The sequence below is a fragment of the Ochotona princeps genome, chromosome 1, assembly GCF_030435755.1.
Source record: "Ochotona princeps isolate mOchPri1 chromosome 1, mOchPri1.hap1, whole genome shotgun sequence".
NCBI lineage: Eukaryota > Metazoa > Chordata > Mammalia > Lagomorpha > Ochotonidae > Ochotona > Ochotona princeps.
In genome coordinates this window covers 54,010,148-54,027,170 of record NC_080832.1, presented here as the reverse complement: position 1 = coordinate 54,027,170, position 17,023 = coordinate 54,010,148, and the positions used below count along the sequence as shown (strand labels likewise).

The following is a 17,023-nucleotide window of genomic DNA, read 5'->3' as shown; positions in this document are numbered from 1 at the left end:
AGCCCAAGATACTGCTCCACAGAGTGCAGCTTACTTGGTGTGCCCAACGTTTAAAATTCACAAAAACGAAACATTTCAAAGAACTTAAAAACATCTGCTTAACATTCGAGCTTGGAGATACGCACATGGAAAATCCCATGGAGACTCAGTCAAGGTTTGCACTGCTGCCCTTCCAATGGCTTTTGAAGTGTCCTCATGGAGTCTCTATCTTCAAAGATACTGCCTCGATGTTCAGAGGTACACACTACAGTTTAAGTTACTGACTTTCACATTCCACACACATACATTGGTCCCATCTACATGCTTACCTGTTTACCTGGTAAGCTTCCAAGGGGTGAAATGCAAAAGAAACCAGGGCAAGCTAGGAAGCCCATTCCAGAAACACAAGGGGGATGGGGTGTTCAGTACATGCTGGGGGAGGCCCCCAGCTGAAGGCCCAGGTCTCCGCCTCCTGCAGCACGCCCAGTGAAGATAGTCAGCTGGGAAGTGTGCATGCGCACGCGCACACACAGCGAGGGCAAAGGAAAAGACTTGTGGCACTCACCAAGGTCAAGGTGATGCTGTTTCTGTGAGCACTGTGGTGTTACTAAGTTGTATTATCAAGCAAGGTTCCAAAGGAAACACATTTCTTTGACCATTTGATGGGAAATAGGATATCAAATTTAGAAGCGAAAGAAACATTCGTGGTTAAAAAAAATTTTTTTTTAAATTTTACTTCTAACTACAGCAGTAACAGAACACCAGTGGTAATTCTGCATAGAAAGCAGCAACCTCTGCCACCGCAAGGTCTCATGAGAGCATCCCAACGTGCTTTGCTACAGAGATGTCAGAGCTGAGGATGTTAGCAGCAGCCCTGTGGCACGACAGGTGCTTCCTCCACATCCAACAACAGTAGTCAAAGTACCCATCTGGCCTGGGAGACCCATACGCACATCCTATAAGCACAAGCATGTTTCCAGTTGCCTGAGGGGAGGGCAAACACCTCTCCTGTGGAGGCTTTCCTAGAGCACACAGGAACAGCAGTGGCTTCAACAGTAACAAACAATATTGTTGAATTCTAAGTTGAAAAAGAATGGATTACTGTATTTATGTACTTTCTCTGAGAATAAAGAAAGACACACACTGTTACAAACGTAAAACGAGTCAAACTTCTATTTTATTGACAGGAGTCCAATATGAATACAAAAAAATTGCCTCCTCTGCATGTTTTTTTTTTTTTTTCCCTTAAAACGCTTCTGATAGAGTCAGGTAGATTAAAAGCTAAGAATGTAGTTCAGCTTTTTAAGTAAACCTTTTGCAAAAGATTTAATAACATAAGCTACCAACATCAGAGAACGTATGGTCCCACACTTTTAAGTCGAAAGGTTATCAAAATAATCCTGATTTGCTGAGCAAGACTTAAAAAATGTTTTAAGCCTTTTTTTTTCATCTGATAACTCTGGGCAATTAAGAATAGGAAAAACCCACAATGTAGCCCTCAGTATTGTGTGGAATGTCAGAGAATGTGAACTTGCAACCCAGATAGGTGAAAATAAAAGGTTTTAAGCTATATGTGGAGCTGTTATGAACAGTCTTAACCACCTGCAAAATATCAATAAAGGAATAACAGAGTTTACCAAGAGATCAAAACCTTGAGATGTTATTTAAAACATATTTGTGATGTTTATCATACTTCATTTACTAAAACTAAAGCTGAACAAATAAAAATTGCTCATTCATAGGTTATTTTTTTATGTACCTTTACTTTTACTGGGACCATAAACTGATCAGGCAATACACAGCCCACGCTCTAGACAGTTACAACAACCAAGGATTTATTATCATCTGCAGATGAAGTAAATGCACCACCCCATACTTGCAGGCTTGAACAAGCTTTTTTCAGATTGTGCTGAGGCATTCCCCACTGCTGGGCTGCTTTATGCACCCAGGCCCAGGAGAGACACTAGCATTCCCCTCCCAACAGCTATGTACTGTTTCAGGTTTATTAGACACATCCAAACCAGCAACAACTTGGCAAGTCTCTGCAAACACTGTGGTCCATTCAAAGTACTGCTTAGTCATCATCTTCCTCTTCCTCCTCCTCTTCTTCAAAGCTATCTTCAAAGCCCTCACTGTCCTCCTGGTCTTCATCTCCTTCTATTGCTGTATCCCACTGCGGGTGATTCTCTGGCACAGGCTTAGCCTCATGAACTTCCAACTAAAAAATTAAATGTACATGTCAGAAATGTGTGGAGACAGAAATTATCTGGCTAAAAGAAGTTTTCTTTAATCATAGCAATTACAAATAAAGAGATTCTTAGGGGTACAACTCTAAATTTAACACACTCATTTAGAACAGATATTTTATCCCTAAATTTATTAACATGTAAATATTATAAAATTTATAATAGCTGGATATTTTCATTTTATACAAATTACAGTTTTGAAAGTATTTTTGTGGCAAAAAAGATTAATCACTTTAATATTGAGGTAAGAAAAAGTGACATCTCAATATAAGTTTTCTGCTAAATAAAACTCATATGTTTTTCAGGCATATTTTGCAGCCATCACTCTTGTTAAGTAACTTCTGAAGCTGAGGCTGGTGTTGCGGCATAGCACGTAAAGCCAGCACTGTGCTATCTGCAAGGCCGGCAGCCATAAAAACACCACCTACTGTGGTTGCTCCACTTCTGATCCTAGGCCAGGAGCAAGGAGCCTGATGGAACTTACACTGAAGACTTTGTATTTTTACCTTTTAATTCCACTTTCCACAAACATTTCAAAGTCACCTTCCCACTCCTTCTTTATAACTTAAGTCTACTGTTGAAAGAACATAAGGTGACTTCCTTTTCCTTACATTATTCTTTATTTCAAAACCACAATGCTTCCCTTGTATACTAAGCACTTATTAAGACAACTGTTTTCATTGAGAAGTCATGACTCTTACCTTCAATGGTTTAATTTGATCCAAACCCATATAGGAATCTGACCTCAGAAACACTGTATATTGGTAATTTCCAGGTTTGCCTGGTGCAGGAAACTTTAGTTCTACCTAAAATATAAAAATTAGCACTTAAAAATCTGTATTTAAGATGAAATAAAGGTTCAATCCTTCAATTCCTGGACTACAATATTTAGTAGCCAGATGATACAGAAAGAGCTAGCAAATGTGAGAAAAAACACGTAAGACACATTTTGCTGCATACTATATATACTGCAAAAAAAAAAAAAAAAAAAAAATTAAGCAGAATTTGAGATTAATTTGTATGTCCTCTGTCAAGAAAGCATACTTATTGCTGTTATAAGCTGATTATCATGTTGATAATCTGACATAAAATCAAAACAAAATGCTAGAATTAACAATGATTGTATTAGAAAGTAGATAATCTGGGGCCAGAGCAGTGATACAGCAAGTTAATCCTTCCCCTACAGTGTTGGTACCCCATATGGGTGCAGGTTCATGGGTTCAAGTCCTGAAAGCCCCACTTCCCAACCTGCTTGTGCCCTGGGAAAGCAGTAGAGGATGGCTAAAAGCCTTGGGACCCTGCAACCGCGTGGAAGACAGAAAAAAAGCTCTTAGCTTTGGATCAGCTCAGCTCTGGCCACTGCAGTGACTTGGGAAGTGAATCAGTGGGTCAAAAATCACTTTATTTGCCTTTTTTTTTAAAAAAAAGGAGATAATTTATATGAAGTTTTGTTTATACTTGCATGTCACTCACAAAGTGACAAGCACAAAGGGATACAATGTTTCACCGTATGTACTTTTATATGATATGTTCTAAAGCTTTAGGTAAATGCACCGTCTTCAGAAACAGATAAAAATTAAAAAAAAAATTACATTGTTCTGTCAAGAAAATGCCTGAAGTTATTTTTAACATTAGGTGTCAAACAACACCAAGCTACTTCATTACATGTTTACTGCTTGGTTATCCAACTTAATTTTTTTTAAGTAAAAAATCAGCATCAAACAACTCTGGAAGTCAGCGTCTTGCCCTGCTTCACTGAAGACTGATCTGAGTGAATGGCAACAGTCCCAGCGACTGCGTCCTGCCATTCACATGCAGACCTGCACTGAGTTCCTAACGCCCACTGCAGTCCCCGCCCAGGCCACTGTGGACATTCACATGCAGACCTGCACTGACTTCCTAACGCCCACTGCAGTCCCCGCCCAGGCCACTGTGGACATTTGTACAGTAAACCCGTGGGTGACAACGCTCTCGTACCCTCTCTCTGCTCCTCCAAAAGAAATCTTTTTTTTTTTCAGATTTATTTGTTTTTATTGGAAAAGCAGATTTGCAGAAACAACAGAGAAAGACTTTCATCTGCTGGTTTATTCCCCAAGTGGACAAAACGGTTGGAGCTGAGTTGATCTTAAGCCAGGAGCTTTTTCCAGGTCTCCCTAATACAGGTGCAGGGTCCCAAGGCTTTGGGCTGCCCTCGACCGCTTTCCCAGGCCACAAGCAGGGAGCTGGCTGGGAAGTGGGGCCACCGGAATTAGAACCGACACCCATATGTGATCTCAGCACATTCAAGGCAAGGACTTTCGCTGCTAGGCTACTGCGCCAGGCCCTGTGTGCTGCCTTTTCTGATAAGAAATTTTGCCTGCCTGGAACAGATGGACAAAAGCAAAGCTTTCTTTTTTTTCTTTTTTAAGATTTCTTTGGGCCTTGCAGAATGGCCGAGCGGGTAAGTCTTTGCCTTGCAGGCCAGGCAGCGTGGCCTAGCGGTTAAAGTACTTGCCTTGAATGTGCCGGGATCCCATATGGGTGCTAGTTCTAATCCTGGAAGCTCCACTTCCCATCCAGCGCCCTCCCTGTGGCCTGGGAAAGCAGTTGAGGACGGCCCAAAGCCTTGGGATCCTGCACCCATATTAGGGAGACCCAAAAGAGGCTTCTGGCTTCAGATCGATGCAGTTTCGGCCACTGTGGCCGCTTGGAAAGTGAATCATTAGGTGGAAGATCTTTCTCTCTGTTTCTCCTCTTCTCTGTACATCTGACTTTGCAATAAAAATAAATAAATCTTAAAAATTCAACATTAAAATCTGGTTGAGCAGTTCTAAGATATTTTAGGACAAAAGGTCCAATATTCAGCACTAATCCAGTGAGGACAATTAACATATTTTTATAAAACATTCACTTCTACAACAATGGTGAGAGGCTGCACTTTGCTGACAATTACCTCTTCTGTATCTTTCAGCGTACACACATGATATGGCATTGATATTAGTGTCTGCTCCTTCCTGTCTGCAATATAAAGCCACCACCATTCTTGTTTTTCCTGGAAAGAATAAAACAGAAGAAAATGAGAAACTAGAAAGAGTTACAGACATACAATGTGGACTTACCTTATTTTAGACATTATTATGCTTCTTTTCTTCATTCTTGATACTTAACTAAATGAATAAACTGGAACTAACTATGTGCAGATTTACTGTACATTCCCCAAAATAATTCTGCACACGGTTTTTCTGGAGGGTTTCAATGACTTCTGAAAGCCTACTGCTGTGCCTCAATATTAAAAACCCTGATTTCCCCTAAATCAGAAAATAGGTTCTAGCAGGCAGACTTTTCTAAAAGTAGTTAATATGTGAACTAGGAAGCTCATGTCCCATAGCTTAGTGCCAAGGTTCAACCTGGGTCCACTCCTAATTTCCTACTACAGTATCCAGGGAAGGCAGGAGTGATAGCTCAACAAGCTGGGTCCCAAGAGTGAGCCTGGTGGGGGAACTTGGGAAACCCTTGGTGGGCCTTGGCTCCCACCGGTGAGCATAGAAGTCAGAGCTGGGTGTTGGTCAGGTCAGGCAGGGTAGTGCCACCTGTTGGCAACTGTGTAGGTTGGCTCTGGAAAGGGGCAGACCAGGTAGGGCCAGACCAAAGTTAGCCCAATGGCATGAGCCAGGGTGTAATGTGGGTCATGCTAGGCTAAGCTAACACATCTATCAGTTTGCATGAGCCAGAGATGGGATCACTTGGGCAGGAGCTAGGCTACAGCACCCACCAGTAACAGTTTAGACTGGAGACAGGCCAGAACAAGCCAAGCTTCAGCATCTGATGGCAAAGGAGAAGATGGGGGATGAGCTATGTGGAACTGGGTCAGAGCAACCACCAGCACACACAAGATCTGTGCCAGGAGCAGGCCTGGTTGGGGAGCTAACAGGATGCCCCTGTTGGCCTGTGTTTTCTACTGGTGAAACGTGAGAGCCAGTATGGGTTGGCAATCTGGGCTGGAATCCAGCACCCACTGGTGCTTGTGAGAACCAGGGTGGGTGTAGGAAGGGCTGGGACTGGTCTTGGCACTCAACAGTAAGAATGAGTATGGGCTGTTTAGGCAAGACCACTGTTCCTGCTAGGACAGAAGTGGACTAAGTCAGGCTGAGCCAAGAACCCACCAGTGTGCCGAGACTGCCATGGAAGATGACCTAATAGAGGAACTTGGGGAATCTTCTCTGCCAGGATGCAGTCCCTGCCGCCAAGCACAAGAACCAAGGCTAGCAGCAGCCCAGACCAAGCCAGGCTATGGTACTTGCTGGCAAACATGTGGGTCAGGTCCGGGGACAGGACAGTCTGGGCCAGTTCATAACACCCATTGGTGGATGTGAGAACCAGAATCAGCCTCAGGACAGGCGAGGTCGGGGCACAACACTAGCAAGTTCACATAAGGGCCAAGACTGGGAGCTGTCCTAGCTGGATTAGATGCTAGCACCAACCAGCATTAGCTGCAACTGGGAGCAGACCGGGCCAGGTCAGACACAACAGCTGCTGGCAATGCCAACGTGAAGCTAGTCATGCCAGACTGGACCACAACTCCCACCAGCATGTGTGAGACCCAGGGGTGAGGGATGGCTAGGGAGGATGTGAGGCCGCTGCTTCCACTGGTGAGTGTGAGAACTGGGATCAGGAGCAGAACTCCAGGCAGGGATACACCTGTTGGCCTGCATGTGAAATGGGTCAGGGCGAAAGCCAGGCTGGACTAACCAACTGTACCCACTGGTGAACGCTTAAGCCAGAGTTAAATGTGGGCTGATCAGGCTTTGCCACAGCATCTGCTAGCAAGCGCTGGGACTGGAGGCAAATTCTGTCAAGCTAGGCTGCAGAACCTCCTGGAGAGCGTTAGTGCCAGGACTGGGAGTGGGTCCAACATGGAAACTATGGAAACCCCTCTGATGGGCTGCAACTCCCACTGGTGAGCATGAGAACTGGGGCTGGGGTGCACCTGGATGGACAGCTGGTGGCACCCACCAGCATGAGTATGGACTGGACAGTGGTGTTATTTGCACTGAGCTAAGCTTCAATGCCCACTGATATGTACAAGAGCTGAATGGGACGTGGGACAGACTGGACCAGCCTGCTACACATTCTGTCAAGAAGAGGAACCAGGACTAGGGGTGGGCCCAGAGGGAGTAACTGGGGGTCACTCAGAGTAGGTTGCAGCTTCCACTGGTGTATGCAAGGGCAAAGTGTGTGCTGGGCAGTGTGGACTGGGCTGTAACGTCCATTGGTTTATGTAAGAGATGGGGCTAGATACAGAATTGACCCAGCAACTGCAACCATCACTGTGTGCATAGCCTGATGTGGGTAACAGACTGAACTGGACCCTGTACTGGCTAACATACACAAGAGTCAGGTCTGTGGTCACCTTAGATGACAATTTTTGGAGGATCCCCCAAATGAACTATTGGACTAAGAGCTACATTCATGGGGAGAATTGCAGGATCTGTGGTCTGATCATGGAATGCAAGTGTCAGAGCTAGACTTCCACAGCGACTTAAGATGGAGTAGACGGCATACCCAGATGTACATGGAGGATATGGCAGTCCACTGGATCCTGCAGAGGATATCTTACACTATAGCAGAGGAAGGATGGCAGAACAAACTGGTCAATTGCCCCAGCCAAATACTGACAGCAAGTATCTGGGCAAATGGAGACTCTAAGGTAGACTATATCAGCCAATGGACCCTGTGAGGATTTCCTCATCCCTGGATCAGTTAGACTGGCAGCACTTCAGAACTGTTGAAACCACTTTGCTATACTTTTAAGGCACGCTCCACATTGTGGACCTTGGGATGACATTGGGTGGCCATTTCCCATCCCTGGGTACTGAGGCAGTTGAGATGCTGGGTGCGGTTTCTCCCATTATCTCTTCCCTTCCCCCAGATATAGGAACAAGAAAAAAAAATTTGGTAACAATGGTCCAGTCCCGCCTACTTCCCCCTAATGCTCAGTCCTCTCCACCACAATCAACTATGTAAACATCATTAAAGATAATTGAAAAAAAAGGGATTTCCACTAATAATATGGCCTAAGGGAGTGAATGATGCATGAATGTTTCACTTATTAACTAAGCATGGTCTAAAATGAAATATTGTTCAAATGATTGTATAAATGATTCAGCTCTGAGCATCCCATGGCATTTTCTAAACCAATCAATCAATTTGTTTGATTTGAGGATGTGTGATGATGGCAGACTTCATCTGCTATGGCAAAACATCCCTAACATACAGGCTTGAGCTCAGGAAAAGAAAGATCAGCGTGTGCACTGAGTTGGAACCACAGGCAGACTTCTGTCCAAGTCAAAACAATAGTCAGCTGGGATCAGGAGAACCACATAAGGTAGCAATCTCTCTTCAGAAGCCTGCAGCTTCTCTGGACCGACATCCTCGCAGAAAAGCAGACCTATCCATAACTCTGCTACCCAACCTGCCCAGGGAGCAGAGTGCTCTGTGGCAAAGCTGTGGAGCAGCCTGCAGAAAGTTGGCCTGTGCTGTGAGGAAACCAGTTCTTGGCCTCTGCTACAAACACAGAATCTCCCTCAAAAGCAAAATGTCAAGAGAATCACAAAGTAATTTGAAATACAAACAACAGAGGCTAGCAAGCAGATCAGAAGTTTAGCCTGACACAGCCATAAAGTAAACAAGGACAAAGGAACAAATAGCACTGTAATTGCTCTCATTGCTACAACTGGGACTCAGTCACGCTCAGCTCTTTTTCTACTTTGTATTCAGAGTCAAGAACACAGCTGGTCGCACAGGCATGGGCTCTCCCATTGCATGGGCTGGAACTACAACAGTGGGTCAGAGCCAAGTCTAGTGGCTTATATGGGATCCTCAAAGAGAAAATTCAGGATTTGGGCGGGGGGGAGGACATCCTATTTAAACTTCAGCAGGGGTAAGAGAGTCAAAACAGTCAAGGAATCAAAGGCAAAATATGTACTTGTCTAGTTTGGGGAGGGGTGGGGGGAATCCCAGTACCTATAAAACTGTGTCACATAATGCAATGTAATAGAAAAAAAAATGTACTTGTCTAATGAAGACCCCTGCACTGCTGATGAGCACCATCAACAACAATGTGTAATCTGCTCAGAAAAAATAAGCACAGGAAACCACCTACACAATTTAAAAGTTAACAATTCCTCTTTTAAATAACACATTCACCAAAGAGAGTACATCTGCACATCTGTACTCACAGGGCACAGAGGGAAGAGAGTGAATGGAGCAAGGAGAACACTAGGCCATGTGGAACTCACCTCTGGAAAGTAGAGACTGTACACAGGGTGGGTTATCTTGGATTTGGTTTCCAGGAGCGCTCTCTCCTTCCGCTGTATACTTTGCTGAAGTTCTTGCCACTCCTAGTAAAGGACAAATAAAAGTATCTGAAATGTTTATTAACATGGTGAGGTGTTTTTAGCTGTACTCTCTGAGTGCTAATTAACAAGCTCACTCTGGCCAGCCTACATGCTCAGGTACTGGTGTGGTTAGGCTGCTGGGAACGGCCCTCTCCTAATCTCTTTCCTTTTCCCCCAGAAACAGAAAGGAAGATTGGAAGCAGTTGTCTCATCCCTTTCTGCCATTCTAAGATGCTTCAAAAACCATTATTTGTCTATCAAACAATGTCTGGTTCAGTCATGCACCTTCATGCCATGAGACCTTTTCCTATACCCTAGACCACTAACCATTTTCATCAATGCCTCTTACATCTTTTCTTCCTTATGAAACCAGGTGCTAGCTTTCCCTGAACTAACCTTTCATTATCAGGGCTCACAGTAATGTTGCCTTATCCTCGATTACTTGAAACTTGTACAAGCCCTCCAGCTGTCACCTGTTTCTCAGCCCCTGTCTCTCACTCATATTTCCACAGACATCCCCAATGCTGAAAATCCATTTTAGAGAGCAAACTGACCACACCTCAGATGAAAGGCATTTAAGATTTAAAAAACGAAAATCTCCTGTCTCTTTAACAAACTACTTTTCGGGCCTGGTGGCGTGGCTTAGCAACTAAAGTCCTTGCCTTGAACGCGCCATGGGATCCCATATGGGCGCCGGTTCTATTCCCGGCAGCTCCACTTCCCAGCCAGCTCCCTGCTTGTGGCCTGGGAAAGCAGTCGAGGATGGCCCAAAGCTTTGGGACCCTGCACCCGCGTGGGAGACCCAAAAGAGGTTCCTGGCTTCGGATCAGTGCAGCACCGGCCGTTGTGGCTCAGTTGGGGTGTGAATCATTGGACGGAAGATCTTCCTCTCTGTCTCTCCTCCTCTCTGTATACCTGACTTTGTAACAAAAATAAAATAACTCTAAAAAAAAAAATAAACTACTTTTCTTCAGAAGCCCTGGCTGTCATTTCTCAAAAAAAGCCTTACAAAGTAATTCATTTGTAAAATACATGGATATTATTTAACATAAGTAAACAATCAAGCAAATAAATGTAGAACATAAAACTTAAAATGGTTGTCAGAGTTGTAATTCCAAATATCTCAAATATGTCAAGACATACTGCTTCATCAGGCTCGGCGGCGTGGCCTGGTGGCTAAGGTCCTCGCCTTGATCCCATATGGCTGCTGGTTCTAATCCTGGCAGCTCCACTTCCTCTCTATCTCTCCTCCTCTCAGTGTATCTGACTTTGTAATGAAAATAAAAAATAAATCTTAAAAAAAAAAATTATAAAAAAAAAGACATACTGCTTCATCATCTTTGTTTTGTTTTTCATCTTGTTCTCTATCAGATTCTCTGTCACTCCCATCATCCTTTTCACTCTGGGAATCCCTATTGGCTTCCTCTTCTTCGGAATCACTGCCTTTGTCTGACATTTCTTCTTCATCTTCTTTTATTCCAGCTTCCTAAGAAGAAAAGCAGGCATGGAAAGCTCTAAATATCACAGTGAATAATATCATCCTAAATCCAGAACCTAAGTTACACTGACATAACTAGTTTAAGATTAAAATTTCATGATTCATACACCATTTTAGAAAAGCATAAACATATGTAAAAAAAAAGGTGAGCATCAATCAACATGAAGACTTTAATATTTGGCTTACCTATCAGTAATCATTATATTCATTTATCATAGCTTACGAACCATTACAAACCACTCTATTTTTATCTACAAGGCATACTAGTACAATGGTAGAGATGACAACTCAGCTTTTGAAAACAAATTAATAATTATACAAAACACTTCATTTGGGGAGAGGAAATTGACAATTTACAACAAAGCATGCTTTTGGAATTTGGTATCATTTCCTATAACTGACAGGGTGTAATGCAGAAAAGAAACACAATATCCCAGGCAAAATGCTTACCAAGTCAATAAGAAAAAGACAGCAAATTGAATGTTAAGAAAGAAGTAAACAGTACAGAGGAAAAAGCAGATACATAACACCCCTCAAACCCAAAAATAGTTCTCAGAAAATTAATCAGGAAAGATCAATACAATTGATAAATCTCTAGGCAACACAACAAAAGAGAAAAAAGAATACAAACAAACTATCCATATAAAGAACAAAAAAAGGTGGGCTCCAGGATGGGGCGTCCTGCTCAGATCCTGACTCCAGTCAGCATGTGCACGTGGTGAGCTGTCCCCGGGCCTGCCTGGGTTCAGAGGCTGTTTCCTTAGGGGTGAGTACACTGAGGGGGGAAGTCTCCGTGACTGGGTAGGTCTGGGGACCACCTACTGCCCTCATTGGGCAGTGAATGGGATTGGGGAGGGGCACGACCTTGGGCCTGGGGATTTAAACTCCCAGAAGCCGGGAGGCTGTTGGTGGGCTCCAGGATGGGGCAACCTGCTCGATCCCAACTCCAGCCACCATGTGCACGTGATGAGCTGTACCCGGGCGGCAAGTGCGCCATATGGCGCCAGGCTCTGCCTGCTGGCCGCCCGGCTGGGGAGCTCTGGGGTATTCATTGTCTGAATCGCTGCTTAGGTAGCTCCAGGTTGATCCCACTGTGCTTCTGGGATCTGAGTCAATCCTAAACATTCCCAATGGCAGTAACTCTTCCTTTGAAGAACTTGTAATCACTTAACAATGCTGAGTGATGAACACCAGTTAATGCAAAAGCTAAGGCTCGGGGCTTGTCCAGCAGGCTATCCTGTTACCTGACATGATGATGGATCAGGAGACTGGTCACATCAGGCAGGACCATAACATTAACTAGCACTTGAGAACCATATCTGGGGGTAGATTCTGCGTGGGATGTGTGGGGTGTGTGGGTCACACCCTGTGGAAAATCTAGCCCCACTGGTAAGCCCAAGAATTTGGGTGGTTTTGCATTAAGCTAGGTGTGACCAAGGAGCCTGCCATTAATCGCAGGTAAAGGAACCTGCAGCAGTCTGCACTTGTCAAGGCAGCAGCACCTGCATGTGCATCCTGAATAGGATGTGGGGTGGGCCGGGTTGCAACATTCACCAACACATATACGGCCAAATGGAAGGCCAGACTGAGCCGGGCACTGGCCTAAAACCCACTGGCATGTATGAGAACTGGGGTTTGGAGTGGATCAAGTGGAAGGACTTTGGAAACTCTCCCAGGGAGTCATAGCTCCCGCTGGTGAACATGTGGTCCAGACCTGGGGGTCGGACAAACTGGGCAAAATAGCTCCAACAGTTGGCTAATGTGTAAATTGGTAATGGAACGGGATGTACTGGGCAGGACTGAGCAAACCTTAGCCTACAAGCGAAACTAGAAACCAGGATGGAGCACAAGTCATGCCAAGCTAGGCTCTTGCAGCTACTAGTCTACATGAGTCAAGGATGCTAAGTCACAGTGTCTAAGGTAGAGGCCAGAACAAGTGAGGGACTGAGCCAAGCTGAGTCAGAGCAGCCACTGGCAGGCGCATGATCTATGGCTGGGAACAGGCCTGGTTGGGGAGCTAAGGGGACACCCTAAGTGGGTTGAGGTTCCCACCAAGGGGCGCGTGTGCTGGAATGGGGGCTGTGTTCTAACTAGGAAACAGTTGTAGTCACCCGAGGCACTAGTGTGGGCTGGGATTGGATGCACCAGGCCAGGTCAGACCCCAACACCGTCTGGTGTCATGGAGAACCAGGATAGATGTGGGACAGACTAGGCTGGGTATCAAACCCTATTAAGCCATGTGTGAGCTGTATGTGGGTATGGACGAGCCATGGCTGGGCTGAAACATCCAACAACAAGAACCAGAATGGGTTGAAAGCCAGCCAAGAAAAGCCACTGTTCCTGTGAGGACAGGAGGTGAACTGAGTAGGGTTGGCTCATGGATCCCCTGGTATGCGCAAAATCTGGCATTGGGAGGGGTTCTGATGGAGGAACCTGGGCAACTCCTCTGGCAGGACACAATCCCTGCAGGTAAGCGCAAGAAGCATGATAGGAAACAGCCCAGAATAGACCATGGAAAGTTTCTCACTGGCATACATTTGGCATGGGTTGGGGGCAGACCAGGCTGAATCAGTTCATGTCATCCACTGGCAAATCCGATCACCAGAACAGTGTGTTGGTCGAGCCAGGTTTGGTCGCGACAAAACCAGTACACATTATGGAATGCCATGGTGTGGTTGACTGTACTGGATGTGACTGCAGCACCCAACCAGCAAACATGAGATTCAGGAAGGGAGGGGCAGAGCCGGCACAGGGATTAAGGGGCTGGTCCCCTTGCTGGATAGCTACTCCCACTGGAGAGCGTGGGCTGAGATGGGGACAGACCAGACTAAGCAGGGCTACAACACCTGTGCGCCGCATGTGGACTAGATCAGGGAAAAACCAGGCTGGGCTGATTATTCCTACTGGTGCAAGCATAAATTAGAGTGGGTGAGGGTTGTTTGGGCTTAGCCACAGCATCAGATGGCAGAAGCTGGCACTGGGGGCTAATTCTGTCAAATCAAACCACAGAACCACCCGAAGTGTGCATCAACCGGGATTGAGAGAGACCCGGGAGGGAAATAGTGGGTTCCTCCCTCTTGGGTTACTACTCCCACGGGAGGGCATAAAAACTAGGATGGGGGCTGGGATGGCTAGACAGAGAGGCACTCAACAACATCCGTGAGGGCTGGATAGTTGAGTTGGTTAGATGGAACTAGGCTTCAATACCCATTGACAAGTACGAGAGCCAAATGGGATGTGGGACAGACTGGACTAGTCTGCTATACATACTGGCAAACCAGGGTAGGGGGCGGGCCTGGTGGGGGTTATTGTGGGTCGCTCTGACTAGGCTGCAGCTCCCACTGGTTTATGTGAGGGCCGAGTATGTGCTGGGCAGAACCAGGCTGGACTGCAACACCCATTGGTTCCAGTGGAAGTCGGGACTGAAAACAGAACCAACCCAGCAATTACAACCACCAGCTGATTGGGGTGATGGACTGTGCCGGGCCCTGTGCTTGCTAGAACATACAAGAATCTGGTCTGGGAATACCTCAAAGTTTCTTTGGGGATGTCCCCAATCGAAATGCTGGACTCAGAACCCTAGTCAAAAAATGACAGGACAGAACAAGTCAATCAACCACCTCAGCTATATGTGGGCAGTGAAAAACAGGGCAAATGAAGACTCTATGATGGACTATGTCAATCAGTGGATTCTTCAACGACTTCATTGAGCTGGGAGTGGTGAAAATGGCAGTGATTCATAACTGGTGAACTATCAGAACCATTTAAGCAAGGATCTCAGAGCATACTCCACATCCGGGACTTGGGGTGGGTTTGAAACTGGGTGGGGCTTCTCCCTTAGTATCCCCCTTTACCTCAGATACAAGAAGGAAACAATATGGATATAATAAGTCTTACCCACTTCCCTATAGACCCTGACCCTTTTTACCGTAATTAACTATGTAAAGATTGTCAACAATTAAAAAAAAAAATAGAAAATGCAAAAACAAAAAAAAAAACAAAAAAAAAAACCACCTTTGGGTGGCTGTTTGCCACAGTGAGGACACATATGCATCCCATGATAACCTGTTCGGGTTCAACTCCCAGTTCTGCTTCTGACTTGAGCTTCACACTAATGCACAACCAGTGAGACAGAACGTGATGGCACAAGTACTTGCAAAGACCCTGCCTGAGTTTACAGTTCTTGGTTTTGGTGGGTATTGGGGAGTGAAATAGCAGATGGAAGATGTGTGTGTGTGTATAACAAAATATATAAAATAAATAAAAATTGTAAAAATAAAAAATTAATTTCATGCCAGTAAATTTAATCTTAAAAGAAATGTATAAATTTCTTGAAAAACAAAGCTTACACCAGACCTAAAAGTAAAAGCAAAATATATTTAAACACGTTCTGGGGCTGGCACTGTAGCATAACAAATTAAGCCACCGCTTGCACTGTAGGCATTACAAATAGCTGCTAGTTTCAGTCACAGCTGCTCCACTTACCATTCAGCTCCATAATACTCCACTTATGTGAATAGGCTTAAAACTAAACTACAGAGAGTCATGGAGATAGGGAACTAACCAGATGAACTGTTGTTAAGAAGGGCACAAAAGAGCTTTCCACAGTAGTAGTAAGGCTTTTGTTTTTTAAAGTATTAATCCAGGCTTATTAAGTGCACACATATATAAAACTTCAAAGCTGTTCAGAGACTTTAACTGATCAACATTCTAGTGGATGTATGTTATGCTTCCTTAACAACGATGAGGGGCAGGTGTTGGCTCACATCCCCTGCATCTCTGTAAGTGTGCCTCGGTTCCAGCCTCAGCTCTGTGCCCAGTTCCAGCTTCCTGCTCATGCACATCCTGGAAGCCCAGCAGCCTCGGCTGTTTTGTGCTCTCAGTTTTGACCTGGTCCACTCCTGTAACTGAAGGCATTGGAGAGTGAGCCAACAGAGACAGCAGCTGGTTCTTGTTCTGTCCTTTTCTGCCTTTCAAAATAAGTAAAGCAACAAAAATAAACTTACACTTCCAACAACTCCATTGGCCTGCTTCTGTTTCTGCTGTTTTGTTTGGGGTAATGGCACAGGTGTAGGTTTTTTTTTTAAAGGTTTCTTTTTTTTTGACTTAGCAGTTTTCTTGGGTCCTTTACTCTTCTGTTGCCATCCTCCTTTTGCTTTGTTCTTGTTAATATCAGCTGGCTGTAAATCATAACACATATCACACAAGTCTTAGCAACAGGTTCATTTGGAACTCACAGTAGCTCTTTGATGGAAATGTTGAACTGAATGCTTCCATAAACGAAATTACACTCCAACAGTGACAGAATCAATTATGGAAGTAAATAAAGCCTTTATTTCACCAGGAAAGAGAGGCTCAGAAAACTTAAGTTTTTACCCCATCTTCTGCTGGCTGTTCCTCTGCAGCACAGATGGACTGTTCCTTCTCAAATACTTCCTAAGGGGAGAAAGAAAAACATATACAAAAATCTGTAAACCTATATTATATCTCTAAGATAAACAACCTTTAAAATATGATCAGCAAGTTTTATCCAACTGGCTACAATGGGAGAAGGAGGCTGCAGAGCTGCTAACTGAGCCATATCACCCATAGCGATATTCTGACGGATCTTCAATACATTCTGAAAAAGTATAGTCTGCCTAAGAAATAAAATGCCTTAAGAGATATAAATGTATTATAGAGTCAAATAATACATCACAGTTTAAAATACCACTTATTAGCAATCAAATGTGAGATGTCAGAATTGGGATATATCAGATCATTTTCTAACATTAAAACCTCATTAATGAACCTCTTTACCACTGACACTGTTCATGGATCTCTGACTAAGATGTGGATTATCAAGAAAATCCATAAATTATAGAACGTATTCACCACCTGTATCATTGCTTGGAATCAGTGCAGAAGTCACAAATTCAAGATAT

General features: G+C 44.4%; 1 protein-coding gene across 3 annotated transcripts in view; it reads right to left on the bottom strand.

Moving 5' to 3' along the window:
• Window positions 1–1,129: 1,129 nt before the first annotated feature.
• Window positions 1,130–17,023, bottom strand: part of SEC63 (SEC63 homolog, protein translocation regulator) — a 78,724-nt gene continuing 62,830 nt past the window's right edge. For all 3 annotated transcript variants that reach the window (XM_058660087.1, XM_004580342.4, XM_058660093.1), the window contains 7 exons: window positions 16,476–16,535; window positions 16,106–16,279; window positions 10,929–11,087; window positions 9,503–9,604; window positions 5,158–5,256; window positions 2,927–3,031; window positions 1,130–2,197 (listed from right to left, as the gene is read on the bottom strand). In XM_058660087.1, the coding sequence (XP_058516070.1) occupies window positions 2,054–2,197; window positions 2,927–3,031; window positions 5,158–5,256; window positions 9,503–9,604; window positions 10,929–11,087; window positions 16,106–16,279; window positions 16,476–16,535 (843 nt within the window). In that variant the 3' untranslated portion in view covers window positions 1,130–2,053. The remainder of the gene's footprint in view (window positions 2,198–2,926; window positions 3,032–5,157; window positions 5,257–9,502; window positions 9,605–10,928; window positions 11,088–16,105; window positions 16,280–16,475; window positions 16,536–17,023) is intronic.